The 25,978-nt window shown below is 49.3% G+C and overlaps 1 protein-coding gene across 1 annotated transcript; it reads right to left on the reverse strand.

Moving 5' to 3' along the window:
• Positions 1-2,298: 2,298 nt before the first annotated feature.
• On the reverse strand, positions 2,299-16,768 carry rspo1 (R-spondin 1). Its single transcript, XM_023821240.2, has 5 exons — positions 16,479-16,768; positions 12,117-12,308; positions 8,972-9,121; positions 7,937-8,131; positions 2,299-3,873 (listed from the first exon to the last, which is right to left on the reverse strand). Exons 1-5 carry the CDS (start codon positions 16,570-16,572, stop codon positions 3,698-3,700), a joined length of 807 nt encoding a protein of 268 aa, XP_023677008.1. The 5' UTR covers positions 16,573-16,768; the 3' UTR covers positions 2,299-3,697.
• Positions 16,769-25,978: the final 9,210 nt, after the last annotated feature.

Raw genomic sequence — 25,978 nt, forward strand, 5'->3', positions numbered from 1 at the left:
AGGGAAGCTGGAAAGCATCATGCCAGATCTGTGAAAGGCTGTGAGGGGGTGGGAGGTGGAAATCGGTAATAACAGGGGTCTGATGGGTGATGTGGAGTGCAACATGCATGGCGTGTTCCAAGGGTCCGGCATCATCAAACGACCCTCTAGCAAGGAAACGGGAAAACGAGAAATGCCGGCCAGCGGATCTGCCTGGGAATGTCTAGCTGGCTGGGGGCGAGTGCAGGAAGGACCCCGGGACGCCCATGTATGGGGGGGTGTTGACCCATTCTCGCAGAGGAGAGAGCGAGGAGTAGCACTGTACAGTCTCTGGTATCAAGAGGAGTTTTACTAGCAACCTGTGGTGCTGCTGTTCGTGTGTCGGACTCTCCATGGACCTCACGCATGGCTCGCTGAGGGGCGGGCAGAAAAGTTCCCAACGGACCTAAAACTTTCAGAGGAGCTCAACCGGAGTGTGCTACGAGACACGGCCATGGTGCTGAACCTGAAACCGGCATCTTGGTGTATGGCAGCAGTCGATAGAGGTAGCTGCTAGCGAATTAGCTGCTAGCGAATTAGCTGCTAGCGAATATCTGATATTGGTTTGCTGCATTAGCAACTTTGACAGCTGCAGTCCCTTTATAACTCTGTTCAACATCCTGTTCCAGCAAAGCAGGTTGCCCTGCAATTTAGCCTGTGATTTAACGGGGAGCCCCAGACGTGTGGCCTCCCCATTGCCTCCCGGAGAGCCCCCATTTCTGCATGGGCAAGCCTTGCTGTCGTCTGCCGCGTGATGCCGATTACAGAATGCTGAAAAACATATCAATCAGGACCCAGGAGTCCCAAAGGCACAGAGGTTTCGCAATCGGCCAGAGAGGTTTGCTTCATCGCTGGGTCTCCTAATTAGATAAATGGAGTAGAGTCACCCAAAGGGTGGGTGGATGGGGGGGGGTTGCACTTGATTTCCCAATACCTCCTTGTTCCCAGGCCACTGAAGACATCCGTACACTTCTCTCTGGCATCTTTTCTTGAGCCTCTGCCCTGGCTAGAATGAACTAGAATCTAAGAACTTTCCAGGAACCTACTGCCCACCCAGACATCAAGGAAATGAACCAAAAGCGGCACGTAAAGGCAGACACCATTTTGGGCTGTTCTGAAATATTTTTTTGGTCAAAACTCACTTTCTGTTGGTTCTTTCATTGGCTCCCATTTGGTAAATGCAGGTTAAATGAATGTTAGCACATGTTTATCGTAGACAGTCAGAGGTTCAAAGCTTTGTTCCTCCCAACAGTACATGACTCTGTAGGCTTGGACAACGTACTGAACTTGTCAAGGTTTGTTAAGGATTACAAATGTGTAAAATTATGTAAATGTATGCAAGCTTTCTGGATGAGGAAGTCTTCTGTTCATCCAAAGGCTGTAGTTAATGTTTCGATATTGCGTTACCAGAGTTCTGGTGCCCCTCTGCAGCCCAGAAGTGAACTGTATGTAATGGCTTTTGTTGCACGTGTGCATCTGTGTGTGACTACGCTGCGGCCACCCCACACTTCCTGGGATTGGCTCACCGTGATCCTGGTGGGGTAAGTGGCAGGATGAATGAATAAATGGATGCATGGATGGATGTAGAGGGGCCTTGAGCTCAGGGAGGTGACTCAATGGGGTTGGACCTCTGTGCCTGTGATCGTGTCCCATCCTTGTCATATCTCCGTTGGACCCATCATCAAGACCCTTAATCCCCAGAAATGCTCCAGGGCATCAGATAAATGGCTTAATGAATAATGAAGTTTTCATGTTCTCCTCGCTAGGTTATCTCTGCATTCTCCAGGAAAGTTGGGAATCCCCAGAGGTGTGAGTGGTGTGTGTGTGCCCTGCGATGGGTTGGTGCCCCATCCCTGGTTATTCTCTGCTTTGCGTCCATAGCTTCCAGTATAGGCTACAGACCCCCGCACCCCTGAATAGCACAAGTGGGTATGGAAAATGGATGGGTGGATGGAAATTGTCTTCATTTGTGGATGGTGTGTGTGCCCTGCGATGGGTTGGTGCACCATCCTGGATAATTCAATGAATGAAAAAATAATAATAAAAAAGTCTGAGGCTTACAACAAAGGTAAAAACTCAATTACTCAATTCTCTTGCACAAATGAGTAATAGCAGATCAGGTGCAGTTTACGGGGGCTTTTCTCCGCAGCCTCTCCCCTCCAGGCATGTGACCCCGATTGACCCCATGACTTGAAGCAGATGGAGAAAGACGTGCTTCATCTCTGAGATGCATGACAAAACACAACAGGACACAATGAGCGTTTGAACAGACACGCTTCATTTGTGTGTTAACTGCATTTGAATGTTTATTAAAGTATACGGTACTGTCTTTTACTGCAATATATTTAACCATCCAGAGCGTTCACAGAAATAATGAGATTTATAATAATAATAATAATAATAACAATAATATTTCTAATTATTAACAAACTGAAGTTGACAGTTATGTGTCTCCATCCAAAACAATGCACATATATTATATGATGCTAGTATGTGGGTGTAAATAGGTCCAGAGAAAGCTTAAAATGTGATGATGATGATGATGATGATGATGATGATGGAGGATGAAGTTGAGGACGAAGATGGCAGCCATGGTGGTGATGATGGCAACAGCGCGGACAGCTATGCCAAACCCTGGGCTGTCCGGTCCTCTCCATCAGAGCCAACGATTTGCGGAAGCAGCCGTCGGATACGCAAGACAGGAAGTGTCCTGCCTCCGATATTTTTGTAATACCACGTAAAAATTCCCAAGAGGCCGTGCAATATCTCGGACCCTGTTGCAGACATACATGGGCTCTGAGCAGCAGCAGATGGCTTATAAAAAAACCAGAGGACTTTGATTATTGAGAAGTAACTGTTACATTACAATAGTGTCCCTCCTCTTTTGTCTGATTCGCTAAGCTGCAGGGCCTAACAACCATTGTGCACCAATCAGTACACATCTACACAGTCCTTTGTTCACCATGTACTTTCCAGAAAACATCATTTTCTCTTCTGAGCAATATTTCCTCTGAAATAAATGACCCAGCAATGGACATATTACCGGATTTGCTTGCTGCTGCTGTTTATCCTCTCTTGGTTTCAAGAAGATATGCAGAACAATACAGATATTAATGAGAAGTTGTGTATTTTTTTTCTCCAAACAAACCACAAATTAGTTCCAGTGCCTTTCTTCTGTCTCACCGTAAAATAGGAATAAAAGTCTTTAATGCTGTTTATTTCCCCCCGTATCAAATTGAAACGACTCTGTTCGCTGCTACATGCGGGGAAGGTGATGGTAGCCAGCACTGCGGAGAGTGATCAAGAGAAGATGAACGGTCAAAACCACACAAAGCTTCGGTCTGAACCTTGGGGTCTCTGAGGACCCCCCATCCTAATTTCCTGGGAGGGTCTCCCATCTCTCGGCCACCATCTGTCTGTCATTTAATGTACTCGGGAAAGGAGAAAAAGCAGGATAAACATAATTCGTGGGTCTAGTGACAGTGACGTCCCTGGTGGGGGAAGGCCATCTACCAATTGGGACAGAGCTCCATCACTGCCCGCCTTTACCTCTCCTTGCCAGCAGGTCCTCTGCTCTTTCCATTCATTTCCGATTCATTTGGTGTACGTGCAGGTGGGTGTGGCCTGGGGCCCCGCCCTCTCCTCGTTCCCCTCCCACTTGGCCCTGCCCACTGCAGAGCTATTTGACTCCGCCGGGTGTGAGGGTTGGAGCGGAGGTCACCCGGTCTTGGGGCTTCTTCCTCTTGCCCCCCCCCTTGCCTCCATCTTTGGCTTCCCGGCCACGGTTCTTGCCGTTCTCCTTGTTCTCTTTGTTCCGCTGCTCCTCCCTGCGCTCGTTCTTATTCTTCCCCCTGTCTGAACGGCGAGAGAACAGGGCCCCATGTTTACAGGAGTATGAACAGGAGTGTGTCGACGTGCTACCCTGAGGGCCGATTCTAAGGCCGCGATTCATACACAAGGGCCAACCTTATTAGTCACTGATATGTCACCGGTGAGTGACAGGGGAGGGGCCCAATCACCTTTTAGCTGGGGCCAGTACCCCTGTTGCCCCGCGCCTGTATACACCCCTGGTCACCCTGCCGCCAATAAATGAATGGGCTCGCAGTCAAAATTATAATGACACACTTGAAAAAACTGAATTCAGTCTGACTTGAAAAGCAGCATCACCGAATCACCATTAAAGGCTCTGTCTTGTTGTTAATATCTTACATTAAATGCCAGAAACTATATCGAGATATTGAGAGAGTTCTGGCCAACAAAGCCTGTCAGTTCACACTTTTTATATGTAAAATGACTGAATCCCTAAAGCTGGACACGAGATCCCAAGGAAACTGGATAGTGGGGGCAAAGTTCTGAAGCTGCGGGGTGATGGAAGACGAATTTGTACTTCCTTTAAACATGAAAATGCGCCACATGGACCCTCACTGTCTGTCAGCAGCAATATATAAGACTTTTTCATGTACACATTACCACTGAGGAAACATACACACAATTTATCAGTTTCTGACCTGCCTTGTGAGTATAATTGTATAAAAAGGTGCATGTTGCCAACCTGAATGACTATGGAGAGCAGAATCACGCCTGCCTGAAATTCACAGCATGCACATTACATCCATGCCACATAAATCCATTTCTTGTTTATGTCCACCTAAGTTTTTCCGGTGCTTTTGTGAGCATTGTATCACCCCCGCTGCGACACCTTCTTTTCACACGGTTTTGTGATGCGACGCGATGCGGGCTGGGCGAGCGACTCTCTCGCCACCTTGCCGGTGCCGGCTGCATGCGTGCCAGTCAGTAGCTTTCAGCTGCACCGCCAGCCCACTCACAGAGCCTGAACGCTCCCCGGGGTGTTTGTGCCGTAGGTGAGTTTGCGGCTTAATGCTCTTCGCGTCGCTAACATTAATGCTTTTCCGTTGTGCGAATAATTCCAAGTAGGCCTCTCATCTCGCGATCCTCAAACTCACTCCCTTCTCTCCCTCTCTCTCTCTGCCTCTCACGGCCCCCAGATAAATAAAGCAGAGCCTGGGTCCGGCTGCCAGCATGGCCTCCCTCCTCCCCCGTTTTGGGAACTGAGCTGTGTTTTTACATCATAACTACACGGCAGAAAAAACAACCATGGCGCAGCGAGAGCAGCCGGCAGGCAGAAGACATTTTTAAAACCCTGTTTATCTGAGCAAGACGGAGCCTAAGGTAACATCGGTCTCTGTATACATGGCAGACAAGCTGACCCAACACCTCCTGGACACCCTCTACTCTCCCAGTTACACCCCGGCTGCACCCCGACCCCCCCCCCCCCCCCCCCCCCCCAGCAGGTTTAGGGTAGGGAGGTAGGGGCTGAAAAGATGATGGAAAAATTGGGGAGGGAGAATCTGAGACGGTGCTTGAGGTTCAGGCCTTAGCCTCGTCTCGATTATGGGACGTGAGATACAGCACTTTGACAGCGCCTCATCTGTTCACATCCCACTGTGAGTTATGATTAACCCTCCCCACCCCCCCACCCCCCAAAAGTTTGTAACCCCTATTTATTCAGCTGTGGTGTTGCTGAGAGCATGCCCCCAACCACGAAGCTGATTGGTTGATGCTGTTTTCGGGCTAAAGATTCCCCTCATTGCTTCCCAGGCGCAGAGAGCCGCCCGCTTTCAGCTCCTGCCTTTTTTTACCCAGAAAAGCATCCAAAGGTTGAGAGCTTGTTTCTGTAATCCCCTGGAAGGGAAGGGTGCTTAGAAACCACTTGAGGACAACAGTTGGGCGTGAAGTTCTCTCATACAGCATTTATTTGACATTTATTACAATGTGCACGCAAGTTCATCTCGGCAATCATGCTAACAAGCTTTCAACAGCTTCGATACTCATTTGTGGTGTTTCTTTTCGACATTAGAGGCTTGCGCAGTTAAATACAGGGGACCTGGAGCTTTTAAAGAGGATCTTTCTTGTCTTGCGCAGTCATGACAGGAACCAAGACCATCAATTATGCAAAGAAAGTCATCGCTAACAATGTAGCTTCACTCATAATCAGAGCCCTAGCATTGGCGATCACAGCTCCTTCCTCAGTAATTGTACGTATCATTGCCTGAAATCATTTAGGATATCAGACCCGCCAAAGCTTAATGAGAGAACTCGTTAATGAGGGGGTCGCGTTCTTAGGGAATCACCTGAACTCCACTGATACAGTCACTCTGCCTGCGGAACAAAACAATGACGGTTTATTTTCAGACAGCAGTGTCCATCGGGGGGGCAGTCATGTGACCCCACAAACCATGTACCGCGATAAGGTCAAATGTATTAATCTACGGCACCTGGCAGCAAATTCCCCCTCCATGTGTGTGCATTCGTTATGTCATGAGGAACGAGGGAGGGGGTTCCAGCAATTAAAAGCAGAGCCCCCACAACCCAGTGAGTACAGAGACTCACATAAGTGTAAACCCCCCTCCCGTGTTTTGGCGAGGTTACGCTTCCCCGAGGCATGTTGTGCGGAGCAGAGCTAGAGCACCTGCCCCTGTGCTCATCTCACACGTGCACATGCACCTAAACGTTCTGAGCCCGTGCATCTGCGGGGATCTCTTTTTATGGCACTGTTTACGATATTTCATTGTTAATTATTCCGTTGAAGCCAGAGCTGAGATTCCACCCAGAAGCCAGAGTAAATCAGCCGCTCCAGCGCTGTCCAAGGCGGGGGCCCACTCCTCCCTCAGGAATTAAAGGCAACCCCCCCGCCCCCCCCAGAGTGAAACAACTTTGAGGAATGGGAGAGGCACCACGCTCGGTGCGCGAAATGTTCCAGAGCCCAGACGGGCCTCTTTTGGGCCACGGTTCCACTCATAAAAAAGCGAAGCCCCTGGAACGGATCGTGAGAGACCTGCCATGCAACCGCTGCTGTAACCGGGGCGACGGGCACGCGTTGCGTGTAAAGGCACCATAATGGGCCTCGCTGGCCCTTACTGCTTCGGATCAGGGCGTCGCAGGCTAATTAGCAGCCGGCTTTCACCAGGTTCAGGTCCGGCCTCTTAGGAGACAACCCAGTAACAACCCAAACTGGGGGGGATTCTGGGATTCTGGGAGGTGGCTGGTGTCCTCCATATTATTTTATTTTAAAAATTATTTTTCAGGGGGGGCTATGACTGGCTGAAGTGCCCACAAATAGGATGTGGCATCGTCTGTGACCCCCACTGTCATGCTACCTCGACTCACTCCTTTCCCAGAGGGACGTATGTGAAGAGGGAACTCCGTGGGTGGGCAGGCAGAGCCCCACACACAACTGCGCCGTCGGCAGGACCACTTACAGGGAATACAACCCCTGCAAACCCGCATGGTACATTCCACGAGTAGCTCCCACTTGACGGGTCCGATCTTCGGACAAAGCTGGGTGGGGGGGGGTTGGCTGTAAAAGCCAAAGCGGAAAATGTCTCCCCAGGATAAAAACAGCTGACCAAGTAGGAGACCTTGTGAAGTTAACATGGTCCAGATTTATCTTCTAATAACCTCTAAAATCCAGTTAGGCCGTAGCCAATAAAAAGGCCTTTAACCACTGCTTTTCTGGGAAGACCCAAATGTCTTTGCCCCTAAAACCATCAGAGGCTGACGTCTGTGCTTCTATGGAAGGAGATTTGAGCCTTTATGAGGAATCGGGTTAGAGACGGTGTAAATAAACGGCTTATCGATAACCAGTGCGTTTCTGGCCGTAGAGTAAAGCACGTGAGGTTATCCGGTGAAATGTGGGGGTCGTCTGCGGCAGAGCCGGACCTGCCACGCATGATGGATGCACGTGTGGGGGGGCCTTTAATGAACGTCCGCGTGTTTGAATGTACAACCTGCTGCGTCCTGAGCCTGAGCCTGTTTAGCTGAACCGCACGCCGCCCTCCACGACTTCTTGGTTCTTAATGTTAATTATTATTTGCCCTGCCCCCCCCCCCCACCTTACCTTCTTTGGTACAAGGTATCTTCTTTTGCGTCATGCACTTGCGCCTCTCTGTCTCGGGGGTGCAGGTGACTGGGGGGGCCGCGGGTGAGGCGGCAGTGTCCCGGACGCGGGTCTGGGTTCCCTTCTTGAATCCGCACGTCTTGTTCTTTTTCATGCAAGATCCCCAGTGGCCCCACTCACCCAGCTCGCATTGCGCTGTGGGGGGGGGGGGGGGAGGGCAGGGAGAAGGCGGGGGTTACCGCGCAGGCAAAGCACCCGAACTCCCAACTCCGAAAAAGTGTCGCCACAATGACATCTGGAGGACCCACCTTCCACACAATATTTTTGAGCTGAAATCATCCCTACATCTGGCCTGCACTGCATTTAACCACAAGAGAAGAATTTAGACATTTCGCCTTTATGGTTCGGGTGATTCCTATATATATGTATATGTGTATATGTATATATATATATATAAATATCAATATAAAACATTTTTAACCTCCGTTGGGGTTTGCCAAAGCATGGAGCAAGCTCTGGAAAAAGGACGGACGTAAAAGCTGTCCGAATAACCGGCTTGAGCGAGGGAGCGGACAGCGTCCACGGATCGTTCATTGAAGTCTCATGCATATTTATGACAGGCGACTATCAGGAAAAAAATCTAGAATTTCCGGGGCTGTCTCCATGTGCAGCTCACAAAAAAATAAAGTGAGGAACAATTGAAAAGAAGAATTAATTCAGAGTGGTGCTGGACATCTCACAGCCTGTACCCAGCTATGCTGTTTTGTTTTTCAGTGATTTCTGGGAAACAAAGCATTTAATAAACAATGAATGTTATGCTGTCTGGTTAATGTGTTGTAAATTCTTTTATACATTTACATTGAGGAGTTGTCATAAAGGTCCTATTCTGACAGGAAAAACTGAGCATAAAAAAAATCTGTGAAGAGATGAAGAGGTTTTATACTGTAGATTATGGATTTTTTTTTCTTTTTACAGATGTCATAGCTAGCCATCAGAGCGGAAGTCGGATGGGGAAGGGGGGGGGGGGTTACTCACCAATGCTTGCGCATTCTGTCGTCCCGTTGGTGGGGCTGAGGCCTTCGGGGCAGCTGAGGTAGCAGCGCCCCCTGTGTGAATATAAGCCCTCCTTACATTTTGTGCAAAAATTGCGGCTGAAACACGCCTCGCAGTTTTCAATCTTACACTCTGGAGGGAGAGAAATGGGAGAGAAGCAGAGACGTCAGCCCCCGGAAGGCCAGGGCGAGGAGCACACACAACCCCCGGAAGCCCAGGGCGAGGAGCACACAGCCCCCGCCGGGTTATTAATAGCTCTGCTAGTCGATCTTCTGGGGGCTCTGGTCAGACGAGCCTTTGCGAGGAGACGGGCATGACGCGGGCACGCGGCGAGCAGCCATGTCGATAATCCGAGGGTTTAACGGACTCTTTTATCCAAAGGCACTTAAAGGGGCCTGTCAGACTCCCAAATTCCCCTTTACAGTACTGTGCCAAAGTCTTAGGCAGCCAAAGAAAATGATGTCTAAATGATCTTCATGTTGGTGCAAAACTAAGATATTATATCTGTCAAAATCTGTCAGCTTAGCCATTTCAAACCCTCTTCTAAAGTCACCCCAGTATCTGCTGCAACTAGCACACTTCGTATAGCTGAAAAATACCATATTGACTTTAAAAAAAAAAAAACGTAATTAATTAATTTAATTCGGGTTTGGGTTGTGAAATTTAACAAACACATGGAATGGCCGGGGTGCCCCTGAGGAGAGGTTTGGGAACTGAAGCGGTGTTCATCTAGCCGTCCAACTAGATATCAGTAACTTTTTGGAGACAAGAAGAAATTCTTATTACTTTTTATTGTGTTACGGTCTGTTTACATATGTTCTAATGTTAAACTGTGTGTTCCTCTCCGCAAATATACACTCAATACCCAGCCCAGATAAATAGCTTTTGCTTTTGACCATATACGGCTTCACGATCTGCTGGGACTGGCGCTTCTAACCTTGTGGTGTCTGTTCCAGTTACTCAGCTGCCAGGTTACCTGTCCCAAGCCTCCATTTCAAGCAGATGCCAGACAAACACTCATGATTATCCTTTCGATTCATCTGCTGCAGTGTCATGGAGACGATGGCTGTCATGGAGACGTGAGACAGTGCTCTCTGAGTCTGCAGCTAAGGCCACCTGGGAAGCCATCGCCTCTCCCAGCCCCGGGATCGGAATTCCACTGCTCTCTCTACTTAAGTCTGTGTATTTAAAGCAGAAGTGGTCCTTATTCGACATCCATCCCCCAGCTTCTGGGAGCAATTTTAAAGCACTTAGCACTGTCAGTGATACGAAACGTCCCACCCACCAGGTGTGACGATAACGGAAGCCGGAGTTTCCATGGAAAAGCCTTGCGGACCGAACACGGGGACACATTCCCATAGACTTTGCTTTTACCACTTTGGTCATATGGACAGGTAAAAATATATAACGGAAAGCCAGATAACTTACTGTGCTTTTAAGGAATGCAAATATTTGTATAATATCCAAGTCATCTGCACAAAGAAGGGAGGATTCTTTAAAAAAAAAAATGTTTTCCTCCAGGCCAGAAAAGTTCTGGAAGTTCTTTTTGCCCCAGCAGAGACCTCCAGTTGCATCCCAGTGGTGGTGCCCCCCCCCCCCCGGCCCCCTTGTCTGCTGTGCGTGCCGGCCTCTCCTCTAACCCCTGCTCTCAATTACGCCATTAGGCCATCAATGGCAACATTTCACATCAGTAACGTCCGCAGAAAGCATTTTTACACTCAGCCGCTTTGAAATGTGCCCTTAACGCAGGACAAATGTTGCTAACAAGACCTGGTGGAGGTCCAGATGAGGGGGGGAATCTCGGAAGTTTTAAGTTAATTGGATAATGGCAGTGCCCGGCCACTGGTGGGCCGGGCCGGAGGCAAAAAGCCATAGAAACATGATTTCCAGAGTTGCCAACTTGGTGACAGCAGGTCGACGTGAACACGGACCCCAACTCCCGTTCTGGACTGCTTTTAAAATTAAATGAGAACTGTTGAACGCCACTTAAGTGCCCAGTAAAAAATCTCTGCTTTGAAGAGTTTCTTGGTGTTTGTCCTTTTTGAACTGTGTTCATCTGGTATTGATATATGATCTGGGCTTCTCTGTGGATCTGCTGTTCGATCCCTTGAAGGAACTGAAGGCTTGCTTGCTTCACTTGCCCAGTGGATTAACAGACAGCAGAAAAATCGATATGTTGCATAATACTTGCATACGCAGCCACAAAGCAAAGTGGCAGAACTGAGGCACATATAGCTGTATATCTATGCTGGTGTGGAGACCATGGATGTGAATAAGGTCCCGGTGGGGTGCAGAAGGAAGAGACCTGTTTGGGGGGAGGTTTGTGCCCCCCAGGACACCCCAGATGCCATCCCAGGAACGCCGGCCCCAAGTCAAATCACACTGCAGCAGAATATTAGAGGAAATACACTGCAGTGAAAATAAAAGCTACCCGCAATCTAATCCTGCAACAAAACTTAATGGTGACCCGCGGTTCTCCTCCATAATTGACTATCAAAACACGGCGGCATTGAAACTCGGATTTACAACCTCGGTTCCACGTCTGGCCCGTCCATCTTAGCGAGCTGTGACTTTCACACGCACGCGCTCGACCCCCACCCCCCCCACCCCCCGCGTAATCCTGGGGGAGGAAATAAATAAAAATAATGAGGGCGGGCATTCCTGCGGCCTGGTCCCCGATGCCGTCCCAGGATGAGCGAGGTGGGCCCGCCCTGGCCAAACGCAATCCCCACTCCCCACTCTGGTTCTGGCATGAAAGAGGTTCTTTTGAGGCCAAAACAGAAAAACAAAAAAATGCAGACAAACAACAGCGAGTTTGCAGTGTTTTTGTTTGGATTCCCCCCCCCCCCCCCCCCCAGTAAAAGGGAAACAGATCCTGGCTGGGCCGCTGGCAGCCGTGGCGTAGAGATGGGCCGGTGCCCCGTGTCCTAGGAAACCCAGGGCCGCCCTAAACCATCGCAGCTGTGGGGCAAGGGGAACTCTCAGTCCCCCCCGCCCACCCCGCCCCCATCTTTTTAGTCTAGAAAATGTCAAAAACGACAGACCCATCCCCCCACCCCCCCACCCCCCAAGGAGGCCTCCCCGTGGCACTGATGGTTTCCGTGGCGACGGCAGCGGCGGCTCTTACTGTTGCACTTGTTCATGTCGGGGTTGCGGACGCCGAAGTATCCGACGGGACAGGAGGCCAGGCACACGCCGATCTGCCGGATGTCGCTCCGCTCCAGCAGGATAAACAGCTTGGGCATGCATTTCAGGCAGCCATTGTACTCGGAGCACACCTCACAGCCCCTCGTGCAGGATGGCGGGACCTCCGTGCTTACTGAGGGGGGGGGAGGCATGGGAGAGAAGGGCTTGCAGCAGCACACCAAATTAACACCCCCCCCCCCCCCCCCAGAAACAAGCTGACATGCACATTGCAGAGCCTCAGCCACTGATGCCCATTGCAGGTTTACCCTGGTGATACCGGTCACCTTCCTCCATGTGGGCCCTGTAATCGCAAGGCTGGCACCATGACAGTGCAGACAGGCCCATCCAGGGGTGATTCTAGGATGTTTTTATGGTGTGGGGGCATAAGAGGGGCCAAAATTCATACAGAGGGGCAAGCCTTATCATTAGCCAATGATATGTTTTGAATCATTGAGTGACAGGGGTGAGGACCAATCAGCATTCAGCTGAGGCCACTGCCTCCATCGTTGGCCCCCTAACCCCCAATAGCTCCAGGGACTGGCTGTCCCTGCTCTTGCTCTAGATAAAAGCTGCTGCTAAATGTAACATAAATGAATTAACGGGGCCCACAAAATCAGAACCTTAAATCTGTACCAGCCAAGCAAGTGTTTGGAGAGAAAAAGTCTATCCACACAGACATTGAAATTTTGCTGGATTTAGGAACACCGTACAGTAGCAGGCATCAGGGCCATGCGACGGGCATGGAAGGTGGGACTTTCTTCCGTACTGCACACTTCCTGACGCACCCTAAACAGTGTGTCACCCTCTGGCTGACCCTCACTGACACGCAAGGCAGAAAACTGCTCTAAATGGGAAATAAGTGTGCAGACCGGACAGTGCTTAGCATGTTGTAACTGTAGCTATGAGGCCCCCAGGGGGAGAGTCTGTTGACTACACATTACACTCTGCTGTCACCCCATTCCTGCCGTGTGTTTTGTCTCAGTTCTGGCTCCATGGCGCCTCATGACCTGCTCCTCCCCCAATCACACGGCAGTCTCGGACCTCAGTGCTCTCTCCCCAAGGCCACGGCCAGCTCAGTGATGGTTTCTGGGTCCCCTGACTCAGACAGCCAGTGACTCTGTGGCTTTTTGTTCAGCTAACAAGTTGAACAGCTCTGGGAGCTGTTTGGTTGTACCCCCGTTGTATCGGTGACCGAGGACGGGAGACACCGGAGAAAGACGGAACCCGCAGCCTCTCCCCTACTGCCCGGGAGTGACGCACCACAGCTGGGAAGCCGGACTCATGAATCAATGACTTAATCGGCAAGTTGGACACCCCCCCCCCAGGAGGAGCACCGGCAGGATGAATGAACGTGCCGTTCGCTCCTCTTAGTGAAAATGAAAGCTCGTCAGCGGCGGGTCAAGGTTCTGGGCGTAAGCCGCTACCTTCAGCAAAACGGACCCATCTGTGTTATCCTGAGTCAGGGCACCGGCATTTCAGCATTCAGCCTGTTCCATGCTGGTTTACCTTGGATTTGTTGGTTAAACATGTGGGAGACCAGTTAATATCAGTACAGAAATCAGAAAAAGGCTCTGCTCAAGAAAGCATCAACCGTTTACCTCCTAATCTGCCGGCCTGTTTGTCCAGATTATTGTTAATGTTATTATCATTCATTGCAATGTACATGATGAACTGCAACTAAATGTATTGTTATCTGTTATTATTCTGATGTCTCTTCCTTTATCCGAGTCCAGGGGGCAGTCAGGCTCCCATAGTGCATCTGTGATGAGAGGAACGGCTAAAACGACAAGGGAAATGCAGCAGTCACCACTCCGTGGTGCGTTTGTATCATGGAAAGTGTTCTCTACGACTCGCTGCTGTGTCCTCAGTGCGATTATTATTCTCCCGAAGGGGATCACAGCTGAGTCATTTCAAAGATAAGTGCCTCACTCAAGTGTGCTATGACGTGTCTGTCCTACATCTCCTGATGCCCAAGACCTCAACCACTGTGCCACCTGCTGACCTCCATGAATAGTCAGCACCACGATGCCTCATGCCTCATCACAGTAACAGAATTTAATCTGGCTGGTGGGCAGTGGACAGCTGTCTGTAGTCTCCATGTTTCCACGGTGGTCACACATCATTCGACTACAGACTATTGGCTGCGGCTGAGACTGAATTTAATCTGATCTGGGAGTAATACTGTTTACAAGTTCAGTTCTTAGTCACACTCCACCCTGAGACTCTTAGCTGAGAGCTAAAAGGGTTGGGGAGACCTTAACACCATTTAGTTCCACCTTAAATTAAACCGACAGAACAAACAACAATCAAAAACAACAAACAACAACAAAACGACAAAGAGGTCTCACTGCTGTCTGACCTGGATGATGAGCGTTTGTCAGAATATGAACAGCACAGTGGTAGGATTACAGGGTACTCTGGATGGAAACCCTGTGCTGAAATGTTGAGGAACATAATGAATAGTGAGAGCTGGGTCAGAGCCTGGGCTCATGTGAACCTCAGTGCTGGGTCCGTCCAGCGGAGGCAGCCAGGGTTGGCTCAATCCGCCGAGAGCCATTCCACCCCCGCAGAGAACGGGAGCGCGAACTGATCCACAGCGCCACCCTCAGTCAGAGGTAGATTATCAGGGAAAGATGCATGTTTGCAAACAGATGGAGCGCCAGGTGATATTATAATAAAATAATAAACCGACAACGAGGGGGGTGAGTTTCGTGGAAGCAGAATGCCAAACTAAGTCAGCCGTCTCTGTTTACATCCCAACTTTATACAGCCGTAACCAGAAACAAGCAAATCTGCGTGTGCGATTGTTCTGCGTTTCAGAAACATGTTATTATTGTACTTACGAGGGAAAATTCAAGCGACCTTTAAATATTGACACAACGGAACTGATATAAACAGACGTTATTTAAAAGAAAGGACTGTTTAGGCTTTTATAAACATGGCCTTAAGCTCCCTTAAACAGGCGCTCGAAAGGCACATTGTAACAGGCAGGGCCAAACGGCGGGGGTGTCGCTTTCACTTTCGGGGAGTATTGCCCTCTTCTACTTTCCCTACTGTTTTAATGGGCCCATGTGTTGCCCCCATGAGACTCGAGAACTTCCTGCTACCGTGGAACCTGAAACCTTAGCAGCGCCCAGAATTTGATTGTGTATTTCAACCATTTCGGAAGCACATAAAAAAAACGAAAACAGTCCACCCCTAAGAGCGTCATGTAAGGACCAACAACTTTTGGGTGGCAAGTGCATTTTTCTCCAGTGAGGCCCCCGGCACTACCGTCCACTGCCTGCAGAGGGAGCCGTAGCACACACTACGCAAATCCCCAGTCCATGTTCTGCTAACAGGCACGCAGCGCAAAGACATGGAAAAACTCTCATTACTTTGAGATCGGAATCACATTTATCTCCTTTTGCCCAGGTAATCTCATACCACAAACAAGCCTGATGATTGCTTGTAAAATTTTCCTAGACCCGGTTGCAAGTGTCATCAATACTCGCCTGCTCACTAGAACAGAGCACTAACACACCAGCACATAAATGGGGGGATTTTCAACCTGCCGAAGTGAATCCAACGGGATCGTGGCACGACGCTTCTTAGCCCAGCTGCCGCTCTGCTGCCCGCTTCGAACGCGTTTCCTTTAACGTCTCTTTTTCGTGGTTTTTTTTCGACTCTGTGTGTCTTTCTTTAACTTGCCACGCGCAGGACGCTCAGCCTCATGCAGACGACCAGCCCCCGGGCTCCCAGACCCCAAGCCCCTCTCCCCGTATTCCGACAGCAAGAATTCATCTGGCTTTGGCCAAACTCTTTCATGGAAAAAGTATTATCAGGGACCGTGTCTATTTACAGCTCACGACATTACTAAACTCTCAACCCAGAATGGGTTTCCAGAATGGACCAGAACTCTCTGCAGGGCGGCAGCAAGGAGCGGGGAGGCTGTTCCTTAAGGAATCAGGCTTCAATGATAGTTGAGATCAACGTGGGACACAAGTACTGAAATACTCCTGCTGGGGAGTGGACCTGCGTTTATATGAAAGGAAGAGCTGCAGGTTTCACCGTGAGACCTGAAATGCACTAAACTCCTCGTGCCTATAAAAAGGGCTGAAGGTGAACGGCGAGACAGACGACTGGGACATTATGGCGGCCGGTAGGTCACCCGGAGGAAGGCAGGTAGCCGGAAGAAGCCTTCGGGGTGGAATCATGAAGCGAATCAGAGATGGCCACCTTCAAGAGGCCGTGGGAAATTTATGGCCCTTGGAGAGGACCGATGGGGGCTGGGGGGGTTCAGCGGCGGCGGCGGGATACTCACTGCGTCTGTGTCTCCTTCCTTTGGAGTCCTTGAGGCTGTCGCCGTAATCCACGAAGCTGAGGAAGACCACGGCTGCGAGCAGTCCAAGCTGCATAGTCACTGGCCAGCCGCGCGGGGCCCCCCCACACAGGTGAGTGCTGAGGCCGCCTGCAGCCGCCACCGCCGTCTCTCACTGCTGGCTGCGTCTGCGGCTGCCTTCTGCTACGAGTCCAGACACGCCTGCGGCGTGAGCCATAACCGGTGGTGGGGGGGGCCGATTGGGGGGGTGTAGGCGGAGCAGCGTGCGTTTGCCGGGGGGGGGGGGGGGGGGTTGGGGGGCGTCGGCGAGGGAGAGCACAGAAGAGTGGAGCCTGAGCAGAGCGCAGCCCCACTGTGGTTCAACCCATGAAGACTGTTGGCTCCATCGGGGGGAGGCGGGCGTGGGGGGGCAGGCTGAGCTTGCGTGCCTCTGTGGCCGCCGGGGAGGTGCGGGTGCTGGGTTTGATCCGGGGATGCTTCTGAGAGCTGGGGGGGGGGGGGGTTCAATAACAAGGAGAAGAAAGGATCTGGACTCGTCTGCCTGGCAATCCGTTTGTCACTGCTGAGACCTGCTGAAGAGAGATGGGGGGGGGGTCACAATCACAGGTCTTCCCAATATGAGTGCCGTTAAACCCCCTATCTGGGCGGATCAGCCAAGCGGAGTGGCTTTATATCATCACCCCCTGCTGCAAAACACATGAAGAAAGAGCAGGCTGGAGTCGGCACAGGTGGGGTTCACGACCCGGCAGGGAGTAACGGTGCGGGAAGGACGCCATAAGAAAGGCATCCCATTTATTGCCAGATTTTTCGAGAAAACCTGAGCAATTTTGTCAGTAGTTGCAGACCACTCTTCTGGTACATTCTGCAGAGACAGATATGATCCCTAAACTTTTTATTGGCCTGGGGATGCATGGACCCTAACCCTATCCCATCACCATTTTTCACTTGCGTGGCTTCGCTGTTTTCCGACACAATTTGGACTAACCGGGTCATGGGGCTGTGATTGAGGCAGAAGCCGCCCCCGTGACATCAGGGAAATGTCCCCCCGGGTGCTGTCCTTCCAGGCTGGGACCCGTGGAGGGGTGACACTGGGCAGGATTCTTATGAAAATGGCAGAAAATACACTCGACGGCATGGCGTCAGAGACTGGCGGGGGGGCGAGAACGGGGGGGCTGTCTTCATTACACAGGAGAGCAGTGACACCTGTGTGGGGGGCGGCCGTGTTCAAGGTGAATGTAGAACATGTGTGACTCCTACTCGCCGCACCCGGCTCGCGGGGGCTGCTTACGTTCCAGCAGCATGCACGCCGACGCCGCAGCGCCCCTGCCTAGAAAAATGCGACGGCGCCGTGCCACGGAAACTTGACATTGCCTCTGTCTGCATTTCTGACCAGTTTTGGGCGATATTCCAAAGAAAATGGCTAATAAAAGGGCGGGGGGGGGGGGCAGCTGCAAGGGGGCAGAATGAAAAGAAACATCTTAAGGCAATTAGTCTGTATATCGTTACACTGTAGATGAATCCATGTTAGCTGAGCAGAGAGAAATTCTGGGGGATAAACGCTCTTCTGTTAAAAAAGGACAGTCACTATAAAACATCATTAATTATTATGTGCTCACAAGATAATACGGCACTTACATAACCTCGAGGTAATACTAAAGTTTGTTATCTTGTTGGAAAACAAATGATTTTCAGTAGGTGTGTCCAATGTACGTGTGTACATACAGGTGTACACACGCATAAACAAATTCCACAACAGGCCAAACGAATATGCAAAATGACACTCATACGCAGACAGACACGCAGACACGCTTCAGGAGTCTTGCGTATTGCCTTTGGTCGCCGCGGCAACATCGCCGTAGCGCCGTGGCAGAACCGTGCTTGGAGGGTGAGGCTGGGGGATACGCCCCTGGCACCGGGCCGGGACCACGTCAGCCCATCCAGCACCACCTCTGCTGTCTATTGCCGCTCCCGGACCGCAGAAGTGAGCCCCTCGCTCATGGAGTCCGTCAAAGTGACACCTTCGCAGACAAAAGGCCACCAGCAGTTTACGTTATGTGTGCATGTGTGCTCGTGCATGCGTGTCTGTGTGTGCACGCATGTGCGTGCGGAGGATGGCCTTTGAAAATGGAGTTGTTCGTGACAGTCTGTGATTCCCCCCCCCCGGGGAAAGTAGACACAAATGGCCTCCTGTTACACTCCCCCCTCCCCCTCCCCACCCCCCAAGTTTGCTGCTGGCAAGAGCCAAGAGCCAGCACCCTGTCCTTGTTTGTGTGAAACCTGTCGGTTTAATTAATTAGGAGGCATATTTCAGCCGGGGAGAGCGCACCGATCCGGCAGGCCCGGCTAGGAGGGCTGCACAATCTCACGGCACCGTCGGCCACCTCCAGCGCCCTCACGGCCTGGACAACGTGGAGGAGGAGCACGGTGCCCCGGCTTTCTCTACGTCCCCTGGGCTCGGTGTGATGCCTGGCACTCCTTCGGTAGAAACCCCGTTTGCCCGGGTCCTTTCGATGCTCCGTTCAGTTGCTCGCAGGTGCATCGGCCCTGTAAGCGAGTCTCAGATTACACTCTGGGCGCCGGGACGACCGTGTCTCTGGTGACACCCCCCTCCCCCGCATCTCGCCCGTTAAATGCCTGCGGGCTCGGTGTCGTGTCTCCGCCGGTTGCCCTCATTCACCTGCCCCCGCAAGAGAACTCTCAAGATTAAGTTGCCCGCTTTGTACGTTTTACTCGATCCATCAATTATTCAGCCGGGCTGGTGAAAGTGAGCCACTGGGGTGAGAGAGGCCCCCTTTGGGATGGGGGGGTCAGGCAGGAGGCAAAGAGCCGCGTGCCAGTGATACACAGGCCAGGTCTGCTCTCTCCTCTTCCCTCCTGCATTCACTTCATCTATTCATTCCGTTTTCCGTGACGCGGAGAATAGTGGACCGAAAAAATGGCACCCGGGCCCTTGTCTCAATGGAAACAGACTTGAGTTCTTGCTGAATTCAACATCACCTTCCTCTCATAATTCTCAGACACACACAGAGCGTGCTGGGGGGGGCATTTAAACCAAGGAACCTGCCAAACACAACAATATAAAACAGTAATCGAGCAGTTTCCTACAAATCACATACACTGCTAGGCGTACAGTGGCTGCTTTCTGCGCTCCTCAAAGGACTTTGAACAAGGTGAACTTAATCTTTAAAGACAGATACACAAAAAGTCACTCAACAAGGTGCCCCATCTGCTCTAAGAGAAGCCATTTTCCCAGCTGCGTGAAGCAGCGTGTTAGCCGGGACATTAGCGGACAGCAGCCGTAAACAGGCCGTAAAGTCCACTGCCGGCAAACTGCGCGGGATGGCGGGAAGGGGGTCCGGCGTCACTCTGCAACGGGCTCCACCGACAGCACCTAGAGGTAGGGGGTGGAAAAATGGTCTGCGCACCTCCCTTTGGGCAAGACTATAAAAATAATATACAGTGCCACCTGCTTCTGCAGCTCCAAGAGGCTGACCGAAGGAAACTGCAATTTTTACCCATTAATGTCGCCGGGAGTTTTACCACTGGCAGGCCCCCCCACATACAGGGTAAGACCAGGATACATGCAGTTGCTGCCTCACACTGGCGCTGCAGGGTGTCTGTAAACACCATGTGAAAAAGTGTGTTTAAAATATACATCAACACACAGAGCACCAGGTTCCAAGGGTAGCCACCGGATTTTCGTCTCAGAGTCTTCAGGATATCAGGCCGAGCATTTAGGAGGCCCCTCAATAACCCCCCCCCCCCCAGCTCAGTAAGTAAATGGAGGGGTTGGGGGTCATGTGCGCGTGGGGCCAGTCAAAGCCCGTTTCTTTTATCCTTCTTTTTTCCCCTTGTTCTTCAGCTCTTATCTTTTTATCAGAGTCTTGCGCTCTTCGTCCTGCACCTAAGTTTACGGTGTGTGTGTGTGTGTGTGTGTGTGTGTGTGTGTGTGTGTGTGTGTGTGTGTGTGTGTGTGTGTGTGTGTGTGTGTGTGTGTGTGTGTGTGTGTGTGTGTGTGTGATGTGAGGGAGATCGGGGGGGTTCAGTATCTCTGGGACGCTCCACAGAGGTCTTAGCTGCTCCAGCCCAGCCCCTGACCCGGTGCCCGCTGGTGCCCCCTGTGTGCCACCACAGGGCCGGGCAAACGGCGACCTGGCGCCAGAGGGGCTGCCATTCTGGCGCCACAGTACCAGCACGGAAAAGCTCATGGGCCGGAACAGTGTGGGTCGGGCTCTCTGTGGCCGATGATGGCGGACACATGAGTCAAACCGCCATGAGTCACCATGGCTGGTGATGGAAGACTCACGAGTCAGAGCAGCGCCGATCGACCTCACCATAGCCGATCCATCGATGTGAATAATTCCTGGAGCCTCTCTAATTTTACTCTACTGCCTTCCCCCGACTCCACAGCTACAGCCAAAAGGGGAGAGATGCACAGTCCACCAGGAAGGGAGTGGCTGAGAGACCTCCAGAGCCGGAGAAACTGTCAAAACCTCTGTCGCTCATGTGGTCGGTATGACAGCGTGATTTCTGTGTACGTCTCTGCGGGAATATCTGTGGTGTATGAGGAATAATAAAGGACTACCAGCAGGACTGAAGGCACATCCGCTAATGCAATTTGGGCATCTCTGTTGCAGGAAAATAAGGGCTTTTAGCTCTTACGGCCTCTCGGATTTCAAAATTCCAAGCTGACAGGGTCTTGCAAAAGTAGATATGTGCGCATTTCATTTGTGTAGAGGACTGGTCTTCTGCCAACCTCGCTGCGTTTTGTTTTACTTCCTTACACTGGAAATCTGCCCCTTCCAACCACAAACTAAACGTTTAAATGGACACCTTAAATATGTAAAATAATATGGATAGTGTTTGTATAAATTCACAATCTGGGTCTACTGCTTAATGCCAGATCCTCTTTATAAAATGTAGCCCTACTAAATTTGTATTTTCATTTGATGAATTTACTTAGCACCCATTTACATACCAACTGGAAATAAATCCAAGAATCAATCTAATTATCTGATTCATTACACCATATAGTTTCATCACTTTTAATACAGTTACAGTTAAAACTACGGTGAGTCACCTCTTTCATAATACTGTAATAGTATTTGTTTCCAATTACATTTCAAACATTAATAAGGTATTGAGTATACTGATACTGTCATGTACGTATATTAATATTAAAGCATTAGCATCAATAATAAGAATTATTATTATTATTATTATTATTATTATTATTAATATCGATAATAATAATAATAATAATAATAATAATAACAATAGAATTATTATTGTGATCAAGGCCGTTGTTACTAGTGTGCTTCCTTTTCCACACGCCCTGTAACATGTTCATTCACCACACATTTATATAGGTGAAACGGCGACATGCCATCACCACCGTACTCGTCGACATATTGATTTCAATTAATTTAAATGGAAAAACAGTCCGACACTATGGGTAATATTTTCAGCAGAAAGCAAAAACTATTTACAATAAAAGCATGGAACGTCAAAAGAAGAACAGCATTAAGTATCAGGCAAAAAAAAAAAAAAACTTACACATCAAAAGTTCCACTCCACTAATTCACATTTTCAGTTAATTATAGTACTTTGATCTGCGCGTTAATCCGACACGCCAGGAAGCTGACTTTAGACATGCGTTATTGCAATGCACCCCTTCCTTGGCTATTGAAAAGTATTTTTTCTTGCATTTATTTTCTGTACTCGCTCACCTTGAGACAATTTGCTTTACAGGAAAAAAAAATCCGACAGATCCTACCTGCCCCGATTCCCGGACCTCAGGCACTGCCTTCCAGTGATACGACCAGGCTCCAATCTTTCTTTTTATAGGGGGAAAATCCGTTACTTGTAGGGTTTAAACGAACTCCTCCTACACGACACCTCCAAGTGAGATTAAGGAAAGTTGCCTTTATTTATTGCTAGCATTTGGTAAGTGGATTTTCTCGTCGATGTTTTTTCTTGTTGGGTAATGATCTTATAATCTGGTGCTATGTGTACTCCCGCATAGCAAAGCAAGAACGCATATTTATTGAAAATAATATTTAAAAGTTAACAAACAGTGGTTTAAAAAAAGAAAATTCAAATAACAAAGCATTTCATCACAATTATCTCTGTTTCTCGTAATCTACCAAGGCATTATTTAAATGGATATTCTCTCTGGTCATTTCAAAGCAATTTCCACATAAATCCACTCTAAAGTGCAGGAAAGCATCCAAGTCGAAGCAGTAAGTCACAGTCTCAGGAAGTTTGCATCCAGCCCCATGTAGTGCTGCCTCGGCGTGCGAAAGGTTGATCTGGACCCACCCCCTGAAAGTGAGAGAGGAAAATCCTGTGCCGGAGCTCAGGATTGCGGCTTCACGGTCCCCAGCCCTGCGTCCTCCGGCGCCCTTTATGATAGTGTCCGTCGCAAACGCACGGCCATAGAAATGGTGAGTCTTTGCGCCATGGTGACACTATCATTCCATCGTTCACCAGATTGTAGATCTATTCTTATCAGGGTGACTGATAAAGATTTGGGCTTCTTTAAAGCATACCATATTGCACCCCCCATCCCAGATCAATCCAATTCAGTCCCAAAGTTTTAGGGCCCCTTTCACACAGAGGCCCTCGGAATCGTCCCTCCCGCTCGCCCCTAATACCTATGTTATATAAATTTCAGCTGGTCGTTATAGATGGGGTATGCGAAGAGAAGCATTTGGGGCATTATATAGTAGGCTACATTTACAATATTACTGTATTATATATTACATATTTGCACACATAAATAGGTTATTAGGCTCCTGGAAAGCAGATGAAGCGTTTCGGTCCTCAAAGTTCCAGACGAACGGTGATACACTTCCAGAAACATCCAGAAGTCCGGTGACATTTGTGTGAACTGGTCGACGATGCTCCAAGCTTGCAGGCTGGCGTCATTTCGCGCAGGTATTTACAATAATTTAAATCAATAACGTCAGTATTCGGGAGAAGCCATTTAACATTTTTGTTTCTTTTTCCCGTTTAGGCTACCTCTTGTTGAAACGGCCGTCTCCCAAAAACGTCCCCACAATGCAAAAAGGTTTACGCATTTATTAAACTGAAATAGCGATTTTTCGATTTTAACACCAATCGACGATTAGGAAAAAAAAGTTATTTAGCCTATGTATGTGAATGCAAAGTATTGCATTTGATTTAAAAATAGGCTATAGGCCTATTAGAAATCATATATACATATACATATACATATACACACATTTATCTTGCTGTAGTATTATAAGAATTGAGATGTTGTTCGTATTGTTATTTACAATATAAAAAAAACACCCAATTTGCCAAAGGGCTTCTGTTGAAATATTAATTAGAGAGGGCACGGCTGGGATTCTGCTAAGCAAGAATTTAATGCGTTTCTTCATTGGACTGCGAGAAACTGCATTTGTTTTGCTAAAGGATAGCGGGTGAGGGACAGGGGAACCCAACACCAGAACAGCCTCGGGGGTCCTGTAGTCATTTCAGGCGGCCGATTATATGACCTTGACCAGGACAGGTCGAATGAGGTCGGGTGGCTGTGTTTTATTGCCTCTCACTGTGTTTGTCTTCTATTAGGATTAAAACGGCGGTGGGGGGGGGGGGGGGGGGGGGGGGTCCTTATCCTACAGCCCAAAAAAACAAAGTCATAAAGCATCGTCCCCCCGCCTTATAAATACTGCACGTGGCCTGTACCTACCTAGCCAATACTCTGATAAAACGGTGTTTCTGATAGGGCACAGACCGCTGGGCTTTCTATTGCCCCTTTGCTTGGGGATACTGTGCATAGTGGCGTGCGGTCTGGTAATAAAGACCAGGAAAGTTTATAATGAGTTTTGGCCCGCCAATCAGACTAAAAAAGATTCAGCATTGTTTACACCGGAGCTGGCCTCATATAAACCAATCTTGCATGACATGGAATCATGCTAAACGTGTTTCTTAGAGGCACAAAACCAAAAGAGACTCTTCTTATAAACCGCTGTTTACTAGCGGGCGATAGTTACGGCTCTCCGTTAATTTCCGATCCGGCTGTTCCGGGGTGTTTTTGTTTAGTGCGAAGTTTCTGGCCGTCGGCGGCGGGTTACCGGTTTTCCCAGCCAAACGAGGTGAAAGCTCCACGCAGAAACAATAAGCAAACAAATTATCAATGAACGAAAACTCCAGAATAAAAAGAAAGAAAAAAACTAAGGACGTGCCAAAATTTGCCGGCTGTAATTTCGCGAAATTCCTTGGGATGGTGGTTCACCGGTGCCTACAAGTGCAACGCTTTTAAAAATGAATTTAAAATGCATGGTTCGAATTACAAGCGCATGCTGTAAATGCAGACCCTTTAAGGGGTCGTTTCAGTCTGTGGGATTTAAGTGTGGATAGTAGGTGTCTGTAGCAATTGGTGTGTAATTCTTGTAAGGCGAAACATTTTAAGGGAGGGAGATTTCACACAGGCTACCTGCAAACCCAGGAGTGCTCGGGAAAAAAGTGAAGAACTCAATTTTAGTATGGAAAATGTTAGGAAAAGGGAACACCTTTGGTCTTGGATGTGAAATAACATATTTGCGGGGGGAAATTGATTGTACGGGCTCCGATGCTAAACAATTGGAGTGGGTAGACGAGTTTAACACGGATTTGAAGGTTTCGATTTCCTCCAAGTCCAACAGGGGGCCATAAACAGCAGTTGTTCTGGATTTTTCCGACCTGCGGTCCTATCAAGTCATGAACAGAAATCGGCCGGGGATCCCCATCCTTCCCCCGGCTTTTCCGCAGGGACTCTCTTCCGGTTTAAACCGCACCGCGCGAGGTGTATTTGCGTTGCTGACTTTCATTATTTGTTCTGGCACGTTCTATCCTTAACGCAAATAAGATTTCCGATTATGAGAAAGTGGTGCGGATAACTGCTCCAGTCCGATAAAGCAGGAAGGCAGGAAATAATTTGTTGTGTATTTATTACCACCTGCTGCTGACCTGAAATAGTTTATAGGAATTTAAATTGATAATTTACTAAAAAGTAGGGTTGTTTTTCGGGCCAAAGCGTTGTTTTACTTTGCATTAGCAGAATGTAAAACGGTTGACTTTTTTATTTTGTTTTATTTTTCATTTTGGTAATAAGGAATACTATGTTTTGGTTAGGGTAACTAGGTCGGTTTTCTGAGAAAAGCCGTTTTTAATCGCCGGTTTTCTCAGAAACAGTCCATCTTCTCTTCCGCCGAAGGAATGCGGGGGTGCCTTTCCAAAATATACCCCTGTCGCGCTTCAGTAACGATGCTGTGCAATGGGACTTGTCCCACCGGAGGCGCAGCCAAGAGACACAGAACCAGCACTGCCATTACACGGGCCGAGCCACACACCCGGTTCCGGCAGACCGCCACATGCACGACCATTGCGCTTAATTTCCACCTTAGACGCGGGAGCCGAAGTCTTCACGATACATTTGTTGCACAACTAGGGGTAAACTTTTTTTTTGTTTTGTA

The sequence above is a fragment of the Paramormyrops kingsleyae genome, chromosome 9 (assembly GCF_048594095.1).
Source record: "Paramormyrops kingsleyae isolate MSU_618 chromosome 9, PKINGS_0.4, whole genome shotgun sequence".
NCBI classification, from domain to species: domain Eukaryota; kingdom Metazoa; phylum Chordata; class Actinopteri; order Osteoglossiformes; family Mormyridae; genus Paramormyrops; species Paramormyrops kingsleyae.